Source organism: Schistocerca nitens, chromosome 1, assembly GCF_023898315.1.
Source record: "Schistocerca nitens isolate TAMUIC-IGC-003100 chromosome 1, iqSchNite1.1, whole genome shotgun sequence".
NCBI lineage: Eukaryota > Metazoa > Arthropoda > Insecta > Orthoptera > Acrididae > Schistocerca > Schistocerca nitens.
The window spans coordinates 858,242,137-858,260,451 of NC_064614.1; the positions used below are offsets into that span (position 1 = coordinate 858,242,137).

At 39.1% G+C, this 18,315-nt stretch overlaps 1 protein-coding gene across 1 annotated transcript in view; it reads right to left on the minus strand.

Annotated features, from left to right (window-relative positions):
• Positions 1 to 8,622: 8,622 nt before the first annotated feature.
• Positions 8,623 to 18,315, minus strand: part of LOC126263503 (sorting nexin-17) — a 92,232-nt gene continuing 82,539 nt past the window's right edge. Inside the window, exons 9-10 of the mRNA XM_049960599.1 lie at positions 11,358 to 11,477; positions 8,623 to 9,288 (exon numbers count right to left, since the gene is read on the minus strand). Coding sequence (XP_049816556.1) covers positions 9,127 to 9,288; positions 11,358 to 11,477 — 282 coding nt within the window. The 3' untranslated portion in view covers positions 8,623 to 9,126. The remainder of the gene's footprint in view (positions 9,289 to 11,357; positions 11,478 to 18,315) is intronic.

Here is an 18,315-nt window from a genome sequence, read left to right on the forward strand (position 1 = left end):
AATCCAGCAATCATCCATCTTTAGGAAAGGTGATTACAAGTACATGGTATGCTGAATATCAAATGTAATAAAAATGAAAATAAAACATATTCAGTTAGGTTTCCTTCACTTAAACATGGCAACAGCGACTCATCAGTTGCAACTAGCAGTGAAGAGGTTGGAGGAGTGGGTTGCAAAGACATGTTTTACATTTTCCGTAAATAAGAGTGTGTGTGTGTTAATTTTAATTGATTGACGACTCCATGGCATGTTGTGTGCACCACGACCAAATAGTGGATAGAATTGGAAGGAAAATCAGCATTGGCCGTATTTTGTTGTTTTATTGTCAGCAAAATTGATTTTCGGTTACTTAGTGACCATCCTCAGTGCTGTAATATACAATTAAAATTGGTAGGCACTGGTATCATGCTATAACCACAAGCTTAGAGCGATGAGGATGGTCACTAAGTGACCGAAAATCGATTTTGCTGACAATAAAACAACAAAATATGGCCAATGCTGATTTTCCTTCCAATTCTATTAATTTTAATTGTTCTCATTGTAGTATTAAATTACCTAATTTCCATATGAGGGACAACATTCTACCTTTTAAAAACTTTATGGTGTTTCTGGGCCTCATTTTTTATTCCAAACTGATGTGGTTACCACGTGAAAGCAAGGGCCCAGAAAGCACTGAATATCAAGTCCCTAAGTCACAGGTTTGGGGAACCAGACAGGGCATGTACACTCTAGTTTTATAGCGCTCTGTGAGACTGTGGCAAGACTGGGTGCACATTGTGTGGATCAACAAGAGCTTTGTTCCTTAAGGTTGTTGATGCTAACCACCATGAGGGCTAACAAGGGAACCTCCCCATCGCACCCCCTTCACATTTATTTAAAAGTTGGCACAGTGGATAGGCCTTGAAAAAGTGAACACAGATCTATTGAGAAAACAGGAAGAAGTTGAGTGGAACTATGAAAAAAATAAGCAAAATATACAAACTGAGTAGTCCATGTGCAAGATAGGCAACATCAAGGAACGTGCAAGCTGAGGAATGCCGTGGTCCCGTGGTTAGCGTGCGCAGCTGTGGAACGAGAGGTCCTGGGTTCAGGTCTTCCCTTGAGTGAAGAGTTTAATTTTTTTATTTTCAGACAATTATTATCTGTCACCAGTGTCATATAGAATATATCAGACATGTTTTCCCGTGGAGGAATCGGTTGACCTATGACCTTGCGATCAAATGTTTTCGGTTCCCATTGGAGAGCACGTCCTTTCGTCTACTAATCGCACCGTTTTGCGGTGAGGTCGCAAAACACAGACACTAAGCATATTACAGTGAACAGAGACGTCAATGAACGAATGGACAGATCATAACTTTGCGAAAATAAATTTTTCACTCGAGGGAGGATTTGAACTAAGGATCTCTCGTTTCGCAGCTGCTCACACTGGCCACGGGACCACAGGGCTCCTGAGCTCACGCTTTTCTTGATGTTGCCTATGTCGCACATGGAATACTCACTTTGTATATTTTGCTTATTTTTTTCATAGTTCTACACAACTTCTTCCTGTTTTCTCGGTTGATCTGTGTTCAGTTTTTCAAGGCCTATCCACTGTGCCAACTTATAACTAAATCTACACTACAGGAGAGTTTTCTTTCTAACATATGTTTTTAATACACTGTTTTATGATATTTGAAATGAGCATCACAACAATGTAGCTGTATTCATGGATGAGACTAAAATTGGGGAGTCGTTTAGCTGCTCTGTTGTTTTCCCTAATTGTGTCCTCAAAATTTGGTTATCTCCAGACTTCACCACCTTTGATGCCAAATTCTGTGCAATCTTGAGGGCAATGGAGCATATGAGATGTGTCAATGCCTGCTAAATTCTTCATCTTTTCTGACTCCCTGACTGCCCATAACACTATGACACTTGTGCTTAGTAGATAAATTAGTCAAGGATATCCAGGACACCATTTGCCATCTGCAGTGGATGGGAAAGGAGTCTTCTTTCTGTTGAGCAGCAGGAAATATGGGTGTTAAGAGAAGTGAAATGGAGGATGTCAAGCCAGAGAAGTCTGTCGTGATACTTGGATAGTTCAGTGTGCCTTCGCATGTGCTATCACCTCTCTGTTGAGGTACAGAGTCATACATAGATGGGAAGAAGAGTGGGTGGATGTGACGGACAATAAAAAACACGTAGTAAAATCAGCTATGTGGCTACGGCCTGCCACCTTCCAACCAGGCAGTCGGGAGAAGGTCTATCTGACTCGTTTACACTTTGGACATAGCCTTATGAAGCCCTGCAGCCCTATGAAACATGGCTCCTTGCTCCAGTGAGAGGACCCCCTGATGAGTGGTACTTATAGTGTACAGATTACTGTGTGACATTTTAGTAGACTGTTTTATATTCAGACAAGAGGGCAGCATTTCATTTTCCAACATATTTGCCATCTATTTTAACTGGCAGTCAAACAGATGTGGTATATCTTTTGAAATTTTATGAATTGTCCAAATTGTTTCCTAAAATTTTAAGGAGAAAATTTTAATAAGTTATCAGGTTTGCTGGCTCATCCATGTTTTTTGTAAGTGATCAGCCAGTCACATTTCCTGTGTAATTAGCTTAGCTTTCCTTTTATCTTACTTATCTTTTAATTGCCGGTTTTATATCGCCTGCCCACTTTAATCATGCCTTACTGGATGTTAGTTAGAATGTGTGGATGATTGCAAAGCAGGTTGAGAGAGAGAACATGTATTTGCTACGACTTACTCTTCCTAGTATTATGACATTATAACCACAATTGTTCATATTAATATTTGTAAGGGCACTGATTTCCTTTCCGTAGAATGTAAAACACACACGCACACCATTGGCAAAAGAGTGTAGATTAGTCCTACATTTGGATCTCTGGAAGGGGGCTACCAAGAGGGGGGTAACCACCAGAAAAAGATTGAATAATGATTAACCAATAAAAGAATAACATTCTACAAGTTGGAATGTGGAATATCACAAGTCAGAATGTGGTATGGAAGCTAAAGAGTCCATAAAGGGCTTAGTCTAGATAGTGGGGGTCATTGATGTGTAATGGAAAGGGGATAAAGATTTCTAGTCAATTCTGCTGAAAATGGTGTAACGTATGTAGAATTTGTCATGACTAGGAAGGTGCTGTTGAGAGTGAGCTGCACATTCTAGTCTGAGCTGCTGATGGTAATGGTCATGCATGTGTAAGTGTGCTACGTTATGTGAATGTGTGTGTGTTCTCTTTGCTGAACAAGGCTTTGGCCGAAAGCTATAATGCAGTGGTTGTCAAACTTTTCTGCTTAAGAACCAATATTGACATTGTAGGGAGACACCTCAGGCTGTATAAAAAGGGTGGGGGAGGGAGTAAAGTGGCCACTCAAAAGAGAGATTCGTTTTTCATCAAACCATGGTTATTGATAGAAGCTTACCATTTACACATTTTGACTATTGTAAGATTTCATACCAAATATTTTTAAATTAAAAAAAATATATTTTGGAACTATATGCATTTTTCTGAGGACTTTCATAGTGACCAATTTTCCGTACCTAAGTAGGTAATGTCGCCAATGTAATTGCAGCAGGATCCCACGTTTGTTTTTCTGATTTCTAGGTACATTTTCTAGGCTGCTTAATGCCGTAGTGTCTGAAAGAATACCAAGTGACTGCAGCAGAGTGGTTTCAATCGAATTTTTGTTTTAGGCCAAAAATAACAGACCAGAGATAGTTTTAAACAATTTAAAGTAATTAATTCAAAAATTTTACAAAGGGATATAATGACAGATGATAACTTTGTGTGTGAATCAGTTTAAAAGTCAGTTTTATCTATTGTATTATGCTTGTCATTTTGAAGTAACTAAATCTAAGTGGGATGACCACCTTGGCAGCTTTTCGTGACGAGTAGTGTCGCTACATTTCCTGACTGGACGTCATCTCAGCATTAGTAATTCACAGACAAGACTATCAGACTGAAATGAATGATCAGGAAGTACATTTGTAGGCCAAAAGATGTTTAAACATTGATAGTATAAAAAATCATTACAGTCCATACAAGTGAGAAATGCTATAAATGACTTATTTTACAGTAGGTGACACAAAAACAAAACAAAAACTTTTACTAAAAATTTACAGAATAAGCTGCTTCTGTCTGTCTCACCGACAACAATGGTGATGTACATTATGTATATTGGAAATAGTCTGACAGCTTCTCGGCAGTGCCGTCAGGGCAAAAAATATGCACTTTCCCAACCTGGTCACTTTACTACCTTTCCCCTACCAATCTTACTATTAATTGGTGACCAACATAAATAAGTATGTTATATTAATTACTAACAGTAATTGAAATGTGCGACACGATCAAGAATGTTTACTAAATCTTTTGAAGGTCATCTTCGGCCGGTGTGGTTCTAGGCGCTTGTCTGGAACCACGCAACCGCTACGGTCGCAGTTCAAATCCTGCCTCGGGCATGGATGTGTGTGATGTCCTTAGGTTAGTTAAGTTTAAGTAGTTCTAAGTTCTAGGGTACTGATGACCTCAGATGTTAAGTCCCATAGTGCTCGGAGCCATTTGAACCTTTTACTCGTTGTTCTGTATTACAACAGAATTGTGGTAATTTATTTTAGCCAGGAGATCTTTGAGATTATTGGACTGCCTCTGCTTCTTAGCTACAGACATTTGCCTTGAAAAAGTGACTGCTATTTAGCACCAGCCAGAGAGCCTGTGTGACTCGTGGAATGTTACAGATGCAAACAGCCTAACTGGCTTAATAGTCTACAAATAAAAAAGATGACATTGTTAGTATGCCAGTACAACCTGCTCGCACATACTGGTTACCTATCTTAAGCCACATTTCACCTCCTGATATCAAAAAGAAGAGCACACTACTGCATGGAACTGCATCTGAAAGGGCCATGGAATATGTGCAGACTTGCTCTTCAGGTGGGGTAATCTTTTTCATCTTTTGACTGGGATCAGAATGACAGACAGCTGCTCTTGTTGTGTCAACATGTCCTGCACATGCCTGCAAGGGTCCTTTTGAAGATTTCCGGACAGCAATGAGTGATATGATAAAAGACCTTTATATAGCTGTTGTCATTTTTTTTAGTTTATGCTGGAGAGCTGTGCTTAAATGTTGACATGTTGTAGTTTTATAATCTTTGTATATGTATTGCCATACGACCAATCAAATAAATAACAATCTTAATTTGATTTCATGTTACTTGCTACAAACATCTACTACCTTTGAATATGACCATCTAGAGTAATGCGCTTTCACGAATCCATGTTTCGTCCATTTGACAATTATACCGTAGCAGTATTTTTGTTTGTTACTAAGCAAAAAACATTAGTTGACATTTTTGGATTCTGGTATTAAGTTTCCAAGAGGCATTATTATAAAATACAGCTCAGAACCACTGACCGCAGTTTGATGACCACTGCTATAATGTGTAACAGTCTTTTCGCTGCTCATGTCCACAACTCAACTGTCATCTTTACAGTGAGTACACTCTATCCTTTTCCAGTATTTTTGACTTTCCAACATGAAGTTTCCATTGTCTGAATGTTTTACACAGTACTGAATCAAAAAGACCGTAATATCTTTATCAGTTCCAGTTCAATATTTTCTCCAACTTTTACATCTCATCATTGAACACTCTTGCGCACAACACTCAATCCACGAGTTTTCCTTTTTCACTGTTACTGTAATGATTGCCTCAAAATGGTGGTTGGACGAGGTAGCAATTCCCTAGCATTTACTGCACTGTACTTGGGCCTTGCATCAACAATTAACTGTAGTGTTTCAATAAATCCATCTCCATACGCAGATTTGGAGGGACCTTAGGAATTTCTCTCTCCTTTTGTTAGAGAAGGTAATCACACTATTCTGTCCTGACTTGCCCCTTATGATGTAACGTATCTGAAGTCCCAATTAGGTCTCCATATGAGAATGTACATTTTTTATACACACAAGAAGTCACTGTATCATGTTAATGGATTCTCCCATCACAGCTTGGTATAAAGTTATATTTATAAATTAATTAGTACTTTAGAACATCCAGAATTTTGTGCTTTCATTCATGGAAAAAAAAAGCCACTGTGGCTTGATTTTCTCCTTGCCATCAAATGCATAACAAAATTTTTGACAAACCAGCTTTACAATGTGGCTTTATGCATTAATATGTAAATGAGCTTGCTTCATCTTACAGAAAATAATGTCCATAATGTTAATTTTATTGGTGCACTACCAGTAAATGTTTATACTCTTCAGCTGGCCACTCAAGCACTACAAAGTGTTAACTGAGGGTAGCAGGAACTTCACAGTTTTCCCAGGTAGTTAGCAGCCAGGGACGTAATCTAAAACACACTTCACAGATTGCACAAAAGATATCATCACAGCAACACAAAGTCAATAGGTGCTTGTAGAGCAGTCATAGCCAGAAGTAACGATGGAAGCAGACTTTAGTTGAACCAGCCTTGCAAACATTCCAAGAATGCCTGCTGACTGCAAGTTAACAACCATGTGGTACCACTTCATACAATGGTATTCATTAATTGCAAGCAGCATAATTTGATGATATCAAACAGTGGAAAATTTGGGATGGGAAAACAGAAATATTAATTACAAAAGATTGCTGCTCACCACATAGAGTAGTTGCTGAGCAGCAGAAAGGCACATTTAAGTAGCCTGTTCAATATTATTAAGAAGTAATGACCCAGCCCGGCTTCACATGGGTAGTGTGAAGCATCTACAGTCTGACAACTTGTTAACAGGCCACTGCATAGAGTTATGAATAAAATTCAGAGAACAACACTAAGTAAATAATGTTGGGCACCACAAGCCGTACTGCCCAGAGATACCAGTGGCATGTGTATGCACACATGCATTTAGGTTACCTACATCTCACAAATAACTTGCTCTAATAGTTTAATAATATCCAACACTCTGCTTAAATGTGCCGGCCGCCACACACCACCACCTACCTCTATGTGGTGGTTAGTAACAATCTGTTGTAATTCATACAACTCATGAAAATTTTTACAATGTTCAAAGTTTAACAGATTCGCTGACAATGCTGAACCTGACTTTTGCTTATGACATGGTTGCTGCATCTAAGAGACCCAAAGGCAAAATTTCAGTTACTCAGCACTTTAAATTAATGTATCTAAAGATCAAGATGATAAGAACAAGCACATCTGCTTTAGTTTTGCAAGACTTTTATGCTGTCATAGTTCAGTGATGGGTGAATGCTGTATGGATCAGCTAGGCTGCCTCTCCAAAAATGTCTTTTGGTGAGGGGAAATAAGCTGGCAATGGCCAGTTGTCAGACTGTCTTCTTTCCCAGTCTTGTTTCAAACTGCCATTGTGCCTTTTTTGCAACCACCACCATTCCATATGGAATTGGAGCAATTCTTATATCACCAGAAAGCAACAAGTGCAGCATCAGATATTGATCACAGTTGTCAAACTAGGGCTCACCATCATACACATGAAGAAGCAAAGACACATTTTAAAATTAAAATACTGTATTAAAAAGATAACTGTGATCCACAAATTACTTATAGGTCTATGTTTTGAGAGGATTTTGGTGAACACAACAATGTAGTTCAAACAGAATACTGGTTCATCAGGTTGGTTGGTTTTTTTAAATATGCATCTGAGTTTTGCATATCAGTTCTGACAAATTATTTGACTGCTCTGACCTCGAGGAGCTGCTCAGCCTATGTAAGTATAAAGAGAAAGTGTAGAACATACAAAAACTCCATCCCCTGCTTACAAAAGTACACGAGAGATGTTATTTTGATGGATAAGGTAGGGTCATACAATGATGTGAAACCCATCCCCCTTGTACCCTTCCATTGGTATTGAGAAGTCACATACAAGTGGAGAGGGGGGGAGGAATATGACTGCATTCGGTATCAGTAAACTATGGTTGGTATATCACATTAACTGGCATACAAGTGGAGAGGGGGGGGGGGGAATAGGACTGCATTCGGTATCAGTAAACTATGGTTGGTATATCACATTAACTGGCTATATTCTAGCCAATGAGTGGATTGAAATGGTAATTAGTTGTCTTTGAATAGGCACTGCTGAATGACACATGGTGCCTATTAGTGCAGAGGCTGCCATTGTATAGTGTGTTACAATTTAACTTATTGCATTTCATATTCAGCCAAGAGTGCAGTGATGATGTTACCTGGAGATGTGTTGAAGATGGCCTAAGTTACACACTTTTTCATGTGTTAAGCTATGTAAAGAGCGACAAATTAATGTCTGCACAAGGATGGCCAGCTCATCAATGCTAGTGATACGTTCTTATTATTATATTCATTTATGTTTTAATTTATTTCAACAATAGATTTTACACCAAGACTTCATTAGTAATTTAAAATGTTGTTGCTTCAGTATGAATGAAAATATGAGTGAGTGGATCACATTTTAACAAGAAATATTTCTTACTAGTGAAACAAAAAAGAAAATGCATAATTGAGCTGTTGATGTCCTAACCTCAAAATCACCCTCTTTCGCTCAATGATGAAATTTACGGTAACTAAGGCATTCATTCAGCAGCTGTCATGTTCCCTGCAAGTAAAGAAAGGGGGACTGAATAAAGAGCCCACAGTGACACTTTCAAAATTTTTATTATTATGAAATTTCACCGGTAAGAAACAGTTCATGGTCTTTGAAGCCTTCAGCTTCCCATGTGCAACTGACACAAAACACTACAATGCACTTGTCAACAAGTTACTTATAGCCACACACAAACTACACAGATCACGTATCTTGTCATGGACGAAACAAAGTTATCACTTTACATAAAAAAGATATACGTGCTTAACAATGTAAAAAGTATATTGAAGTCATGAAAATGCTTCCAATATATTTCCATCCAGTTCAGCTGGTATTTCCGTGTATATCTTTAGTTCAAAATATATCTTCCATTTTGTCGCACATAAAATAGCATCATAAAATATCAGAAACAGAAATTTAAAAGTTTTGTCGGCACATTTCTAAATCCTGGAATGTCAACACTTATGGTTATTTATATATTTCATTGGCACTGAAAAAGAGTTAAATGCTGAGTATAAATACTGCACATTATTCAGCAATGAGACATTTCATTTTGTTAGAGATCATCATCACCAATTCCTTCAAATGCGTCATTCTCAACAAGTGGGTGAGGCAGCAGTCTGATGGAAGACTTAAGTGACACACTTGCCAACTTTTCTGACAGCCGTTTCATAGATGATGTGGATTCCAGTTTGGCTGGAGGTTTTGTGTCTCCATTCTGCAGGCAAGAAAAGAAAGTGTGAATAAAAATACAATAGCACAACTTGGTTTTTACATTCGTGTTATATATTTTAAGTGCGCAATTGTAGATCATAGGTTCTTAACACGATCTAGGTGGTCTGAGGTGAAATAATTTTTCCTCAATCACTGAAGTGTAAATAAAGTGGCACAAACTTTTAACAGTGAAATCTATATCAATATAATCCACGGCTTGGAGACATACCAAAGAATGGAACAAGGTAATGATAACCGTGAAGCTACAAAAACAAATTTGACAGTCCTATGGAAACTTAATGTCCGAAGCAGATTACGGATGTCTAGTAAGATTCAGTAAAGTGTTTATCGCCTGAACAAACTAGAATCTGCTCTGTTTAACATTCTCCCATGCCACTCCCATTAAAGCATTAACATTAGTAAGATTCAGTAAAGTGTTTATCGCCTGAACAAACTAGAATCTGCTCTGTTTAACATTCTCCCATGCCACTCCCATTAAAGCATACACATTTTGGCACTACTCCACGAACATGACAGCACACAAAAACACTCAACCATTCATACACAGTATACTACAGGAAAAAAATCACAAAAGTTAATGACAATGGAAGATCCACAAAGGGACAACTTCAGTAGGCTCAGAGTTTCTTCTACCTGCACAGTAAACTGAGAGTAACAAAGAGATATGGCTACTTCTGGTGACGATTAAAAGGACAGACTTTTATCCCAAAACATTTCAACCATTTGGCCACCCCAGTCAAATTTTATTCACGGAGTCAAACAAAATTACTGCATTTTCACAAAAATTAAAGAGGGAGTTTACAGTCAAAGTTGAAACTATGTTACAGGCAAATGAAAACACTTTACCTTCATTTGACCGATAATATCTCGAACAATAATGAACAAAGTGATGATAACATCTTGCTGATGCACCAACATAGGGAATTATAAATGATATCACAAAATTATTTTCTCTATGTATTCCATCAACTGACACAGAAAAAAATTAATTTGGTTCAGTACAAGGAAGGATAACAACAGAACAGGTGGAAACAAAATATATAAAAGCAAATGTTCATATCTCCTGGATGTGCACATTGATAAAACATTTTAACTTAAAATCCCATCTACCTATGCTCTGCCAATAAACATTAAGATCAAAAAAGGTTCAACGATAACAATTTCGGGAAACATTTTGAGACGTGTAAGAGCCCTGTTACAAAATGGAATTCCCTTCAGAGCTGTTGCTGAAAGTGAGCAATCTGGAGCCCTCTTTGTTGAGCATGTGCTATTTATTTTAGATAATGCATCCATCCCACACGGAGTCTTTTACGAGAGAAATTGGAAATAATTTTATTCCCACGTCAGTTAAGAGAATAAAAGTTAACTCAGCAGAGCTACCCAGGTTATTGCTCAAGAATAAACAATAAATGTTGTGTAACTACAGGTCTGGTGCAAGCCGTTCTGTTTAATGCCACTTCTGCAGATTGTGTGTCAGTTTCACTGTTCATTTATTTAAGCAGCTTCCCATTTGGTTTCAAGAGGCTGCGATGACCCTGTTCCAGCCCTTTCCATCACAGAAAAATATGAATCAAACATGGGACATTCATGTTAGTAGTCAGTGACGTTAACCCTTAGACCTAACTTAAGAAGCTCACATTAGCCAAACTTACAAGACTAGACAAGGTGATTAAGTTCCTGAAGTACTTGTTATTTGGAATGACCCCAGAGGCACATGTGGCTTATTGAATGCTATGGCCACAGTCAACATTATCTCTTTCATATAAAGAAAGATTTGATACATAAAACAACATAAAAATACATAAACATAAAAAGTGCAATATTGAGTGAGCATTATGCCCTTCACAATACTAAGTGATTATACTGAATAAAAATACAGGAATAAAATAGTTCCTTTTTCTCTTAGTTTAGCTATCATTTTGCTCTTTGTTGGGTTGGGTGTTATTTCTCTCAGGTGCTATCTCTATCTCAATGAATTTCGTGCAGCTTTTAGTCACCAGAGATTTTTTATTGTTATAGTTTCTTGAAATTGTTTCTAACAGATGGACATACCTCTGCACTGGGCTTTGTTGCAATTCCATCTGTTGATGTTGACTGACTGATGCTTATTAACTGGCTGCTCCCGTCCCGTTTCATGTACGACCAGCTACCCTTCCTAGAATTATCACTAGGCTGAAAACAACATGTTCACTTGAGACAAATAAAACATCCTTGATTAAAGTCTGAAAATTCATTTTAGTACACTTTACATGACTTAATGAAAACAATATGTTCAAAGATTATATATTTTGATATTGTGGCTCAGACTAAAAATAAAAAATAGCTATCTTAACATCTATAGTCAACAGCTCACACATATGAATACTATTTGTAAAATGAAACAACAATTGTTTTTATATTTTTCAAATTAATTACAAGGTTAGATTTGCCTGAGCATCTGGACGGAAGTCTACATGCATTATTGCTATTTGATAAGTTTATGATTTTGTACAAGCAGTATTGCACAAGTAGTTAAAGATTTCTTTCTTTCACTTGAAATCACATCATCATTAACCCTTTGACTGCTGGGTATGTGTTAACTCGTCATGCTTTGCCGTTCCTCTGGTGCGCATGACGTGTTTAAGTGCGGACCTTTGGTCTTCTCTACAGCACTAAGGACGTGTTGACGCGTACCGTGCCACCGGCCTTTCCACTGCTAGGCGCACTGTGTCACAGCTACACAAATGCGACAGACGTGTAAACACGCAGAGCTGTCTTTCCACCCTGCTTTCCCAGTAGCTGTTCAGTGGTCTGAATATATAGTTCGAGAGTGCATATATGTTTGTTGCTGTGTTCCCTCTTTGCAGAATTCGCCTTAAATTCCCGTGTTTTCGTCAGTTTTCATGTCACGTCGCCATGGTTGCACAGATAAAGAGACCCTGGATATGCTCACTAAGAGCGACAGTGAGTGTGAACTATCTGATGTTGCTAGCAGTGGTGAGTCTTCAACAGAATCTCAAAGCTGTAGTCCTCGGCCCTTTACATCAGAGGGGAGAGCAAGAATTACAGTCAGCAGTTCCTCTGAATCTGAGGAATCAGAAAGTGACAGTGAAACGGTTCTGAAAAGAGCACACTGAAGTGACACATTTGACTGGAAAGAAACAGATTTCTAGCCATTAAACCATTACTTTGATGATTAGATACTGACCCAAGCATTCTTTCATTTTTTGTAATAATTATGTCTGAAGAACTGTTGTAATTTACTGCAGATGAAACAAGTCATTTTTACGTTTACACCAGAGAAAATACTACAAAATCTGTGAATTCTCGACTGTCAAAGTGGAAAGACACTGGATTTGAGGAAATGTATTGTTTTGTTGCTGTTTGCCTTCTAATGACCCAAGTTAAGAAGTTAATATTAAGTTGTTGTTGGTCTGGAGATACACTTTTGAACACACCAGTTTTCAGCAAAATTATGTCCTGTTTGACTACTTCTGAGCATGTTACACTTCAGTGAGAACTCTGCGAGACTGGAGGTGACAGTTTATTCAAGATTAGGACAATTGTTGACAAATATTGTAATATGTTTCGTAATTCATTTCGGCCACATCACAAGCTCTTGCTGTTCAAAGGATGATTATCTTTTAAGCAGCTTACTCCAACCAAGCGAAGTAGATTCAGAATGAAGACTTTTGTACTGTGTGACTGTCAGAGTGGGTATACTTTGGATTTTATTATATATACAGGTGCAACAACAGAAATTGTGTTCCACAATTTAGGAAAATGTGGCGACGTAGTGGCAACTCTTATGGGACCGTATTTTGAACAGGGTCATATTTTATATGTCGATAATCGGTACTCCAGCCTGGCCCTGTTCCTCTGGTTTCACAACCATGAAACAGCCGCATGTGGCACTGTTCCTAAGAATAGGCGCAACATGCCAAACTGCAGAAGAAATTAAAACAAGGAGAAACTGAGTTTAAGTCCACTGATAAGATCCTTGCTATCAAGTGGTGCAGTAAGAGAGAGGTGTGCATGTTAACTACAAGTCACACAAAACAAATGGTTGACATAGAGAAGACTGACAGAAATACTGGCAAAAAAAAGAGAGAGAGAGAGAGAGAGAAAGAAAGAAAGAAACCGCAATGTTATTGTAGACTGCAATTCGAGTATGGGTGCACTTGACCATTGTGACATGTTACTGAGCTCAGTGGGGTCAGTGCGTAAGACTGTGAAATGGTACAAGAAATATTTTTTTCACATTCTGGACTTGTGCATCATTCTACATGCTCATGCTCTCCCCCAGTCAGTAACAGGGCGAAAAATGGCACTCACAGAGGTTCACCTTTCGCTTGTAAGGGAGAGGTAGAAAAATATGCTACAGAACGGAAAGAAGCTGGTAGGGGAAGGTGCTACGAAGATGAGAATCCTCTGTAATTCACAGGGAGACATTTTCCATCTCTTATTGTGAGTGAAAATTTGCAGAAAAGTACGCTAATGTGCAGATGTGTGGTTTGCATGAAACAGATAGTACGCTGGGAAACTAGATACCAATGCAAAACTTGAAGTGTTCCATTACGTGTTGTACCCTGCTTTGAGACTTATCATACAAAAAAAACATTACTAATCATTGGGAACTAAATCTGAGAAAATTTATTGACACTTCTAAAAGAATTACTAAAAAAAATCTATTTTTTAATTTGCCAGTGCCTCTCCAAATCCCATATCAAAAAGAAGGATGGGAAATAGATGTAACAGGTGTAAAACTATTCAAACACTGCCTGACTGCTTCATATGTAGCGGTTTACTGGCAAATGAATGGACTTGGTGATTGAGAAGGCACAATATATGTACTGCAGCAAATGTAATTATGCCGAGTACATTGCACCAGTATAATAAAGCCCACAGTAGGCAAAAAATTCTTGTGCGACAAAATATGGGTAATTATCAAAGAAAAAGATGAATTAAACAGAATTCTCAGTCACAAAGTAAACAATGATGTTTCTTTAGAGGAAAGCATAATAAATTAACCCTTGCATCTCAGAATGTCCAGTATGTAATTAATAAAACAGAGCAGTTGAGTGTTTACCTAAATGAAACTAAGCCACACCTCTTCCTAGCGAGTGAATTGAGATGCAAAGAAGAGGAAGCATATGGTTACAGGCTAAAAAATTACAAACTTATAAACTTGTACTGCAGAAAGACACACAAAAGTGGTGGGGCAGGCATTTATAGTAGAAATGATGTAAAATGTGAAAAAGTGAAATGGATATACACTCCTGGAAATTGAAATAAGAACACCGTGAATTCATTGTCCCAGGAAGGGGAAACTTTACTGACACATTCCTGGGGTCAGATACATCACATGATCACACTGACAGAACCACAGGCACATAGACACAGGCAACAGAGCATGCACAATGTCGGCACTAGTACAGTGTATATCCACCTTTCGCAGCAATGCAGGCTGCTATTCTCCCATGGAGACGATCGTAGAGATGCTTGATGTAGTCCTGTGGAATGGCATGCCATGCCATTTCCACCTGGCACCTCAGTTGGACCAGCGTTCGTGCTGGACGTGCAGACCGCGTGAGACGACGCTTCATCCAGTCCCAAACATGCTCAATGGGGGACAGATCCGGAGATCTTGCTGGCCAGGGTAGTTGACTTACACCTTCTAGAGCATGTTGGGTGGCACGGGATACATGCGGACGTGCATTGTCCTGTTGGAACAGCAAGTTCCCTTGCAGGTCTAGGAATGGTAGAACGATGGGTTCGATGACGGTTTGGATGTACCGTGCACTATTCAGTGTCCCCTCGACGATCACCAGTGCTGTACGGCCAGTGTAGGAGATCGCTCCCCACACCATGATGCCGGGTGTTGGCCCTGTGTGCCTCGGTCGTATGCAGTCCTGATTGTGGCGCTCACCTGCACGGCGCCAAACACGCATACGACCATCATTGGCACCAAGGCAGAAGCGACTCTCATCGCTGAAGACGACACGTCTCCATTCGTCCCTCCATTCACGCCTGTCGCGACACCACTGGAGGCGGGCTGCACGATGTTGGGGCGTGAGCGGAAGACGGCCTAACGGTGTGCGGGACCGTAGCCCAGCTTCATGGAGACGGTTGCGAATGGTCCTCGCCGATACCCCAGGAGCAACAGTGTCCCTAATTTGCTGGGAAGTGGCGGTGCGGTCCCCTACGGCACTGCGTAGGATCCTACGGTCTTGGCGTGCATCCGTGCGTCGCTGCGGTCCGGTCCCAGGTCGACGGGCACGTGCACCTTCCGCCGACCACTGGCGACAACATCGATGTACTGTGGAGACCTCACGCCCCACGTGTTGAGCATTTCGACAGTACGTCCACCCGGCCTCCCGCATGCCCACTATATGCCCTCGCTCAAAGTCCGCCAACTGCACATACGGTTCACGTCCACGCTGTCGCGGCATGCTACCAGTGTTAAAGAATGCGATGGAGCTCCGTATGCCACGGCAAACTGGCTGACACTGACGGCGGCGGTGCACAAATGCTGCGCAGCTAGCGCCATTCGACGGCCAACACCGTTGGCTGTGCCGTGCGTGTGATCATTGCTTGTACAGCCCTCTCGCAGTGTCCGGAGCAAGTATGGTGGGTCTGACACACCGGTGTCAATGTGTTCTTTTTTCCATTTCCAGGAGTGTATGATCTGAGTACTGAAATGGTATTTGAGGTTGCAGCAGTAAACCTAAAGTATGGAAACAACAGCCTTATAACAGCAGCACTGTATAGGTCACCTGGAAGTAACACAGAAGAGTTTCTAAATTGCCCAGAGGACTTGCTGGAGGGGACAGCAGTGTATAAACAACACTTGTTGCTTGTTGGAGACATCAACATAGACTCATTAAATAATAGTGTTAATTATTTGCACTATATGGATGTATTACAGAGTTATAACTTTAAACAAATGAACTCAGAACCTACAAGAGCCACTGCAAATACGAAGACATGTATTGACCATGTTCTCACAAATGTAGGAAAAGAGAAAGTAAATGAAAACACCTTAGAAAACTAAATCTGTGATTACAGAGCTCTTACTATGGAAATTGGTGTAGGGAACATAGATGTAACTGAAAGTGATAAAGTTATATGTAAAAGAAAATTTAATTATTCTAAGCTTAAGATGGCACTAGGGAATAAAAAATGGGAACCAGTGTACAATGCATCTGAAGCAAATGAAAAATGGGAATATTTCTATAAGTCATTCAGTAACACTTTAAATGAAACCTGTCCTTTAGTTAAAAAAGTAAATAAAGCTGTAAACCATAAAGCCGAGAATCTCCCTTCTGAAATTATTGAACTGAGGGAGAAAATGAAAGATTGCTATATACTTTAGATACTAAACTACAATATTTCTCAACAAAATATAAACTTCTCAGAAAAACATAATGAGAGTCCTTGACTAACCTAAAAGCACAGAAATATACCTGTGACATAAGGAACTCTAGCTGTATCAGTAACACTGCCTGGAAAATAACCCATAAAGAAAGTGGGAAACAGAATTTTGTGAACACAGCAACATAACATTAAAAGAAAATGGTGAAGAAATAAATGACCCAAAAGAAGTGTGTGAGAAATTTATACAAAAGTTCAGTACAGTTGGTACAAAGGAAGTTTATGTCAAGCCACAAAATTTTAGTCTTGGAAAATCTAGCCAGTCCTTTTATATCCACGGCATTACTGAGAGGGACGTCCTAGCAATCGTATCAGCACTTCGACCAAAAATGTCTCATGGCTGGGATGACATTTCACCTAAAGTGCTAAAGGAATGCAGGGCTGAATTAGTGAAACCCCTGACTCACTTGATAAATACCTCCCTCAGTAATGGTGTATTCCCTGACCTTATGAAAATTACTGAAATTATACCAGTGCATAAAAAGGGATTAAAAACTGACACTAAAAACTACAGGCCAATATCATTAACCTCAGAACTAGGCAAATTGTTACAGAGAGTAACACTAAATCAAGTTGAATCATATTTCACCAAACACAATCTGTTAAACAACCTACAACATGGATTTAGAAAAGGGAGATCTACTACAACAGCAGTAGCATCTTTTATACATGAAATATTAAATAAGCTGGACAAAAGTGACAAGGTAATAGGCACTTTCCTAGATATGATACTGTGAATCATACCATTCTTCTGTGTAAGGTTGAGAGGACTAGCCTTGAAACTACTTACCTCCTATTTGAAAGACAGGAAACAGTGTGTAAAGCTAACTTATAAAAATAATGAGCAGTTCCTAACAACCAAATCAACCTTCAGGACACTTCAATGTGGCATGCCTCAAGGAAGCATACTAGGGCCTTTTCTGTTCCCTGTGTATGTAAATAACTTATTTGAACCCAAAAATTGCATGGTTGTAAGCTATGCCGATGACATATCCTTCATCAGGTGTGGCAGAGATATGCAGTCTGCAGCTAACGGTACTGAGATCAGTTTCAATACCCTGTCCGCATACCTTACAGCAAACAAGCTTCTTGTAAATAAAGACAAAACGGTAATAATGAAGTTCATCCTCAGTTATAATGCTGCCATAACTGATACTGTATTTACATCCCCATTGGGTGTTGCATATACAAATTCACATAAATTTTTGGGCATCGTTGTTGATGAACACTTATCATGGAAAGAACATGTAGATAATATATGCAAGAAAATCAGTACAAATATGTATCTACTGAAATAGGTCTCAGCCTTCTTGGACCATGATACTTTAAGGCAGATATATTTTGGGTTGATTCATCCGCACCTTCAGTATGATATTGAGATATGGGGTGGGGCATCAGCAGTTCATATAGGTAGACTTTTTAGATCACAAAAAAAGGCAGTAAGAATGGTAGCCAAGGTAATGAAGAGAGCCTTGTAGAGACATCTTTAGAAAATATAAAATTCTTACAGTGTACTCCATGTATATACTGCAGACAGCCATGTTCATGAAACAAAATCCCAAATTTAATACGACAAACAGTAACATACGGGCAACGG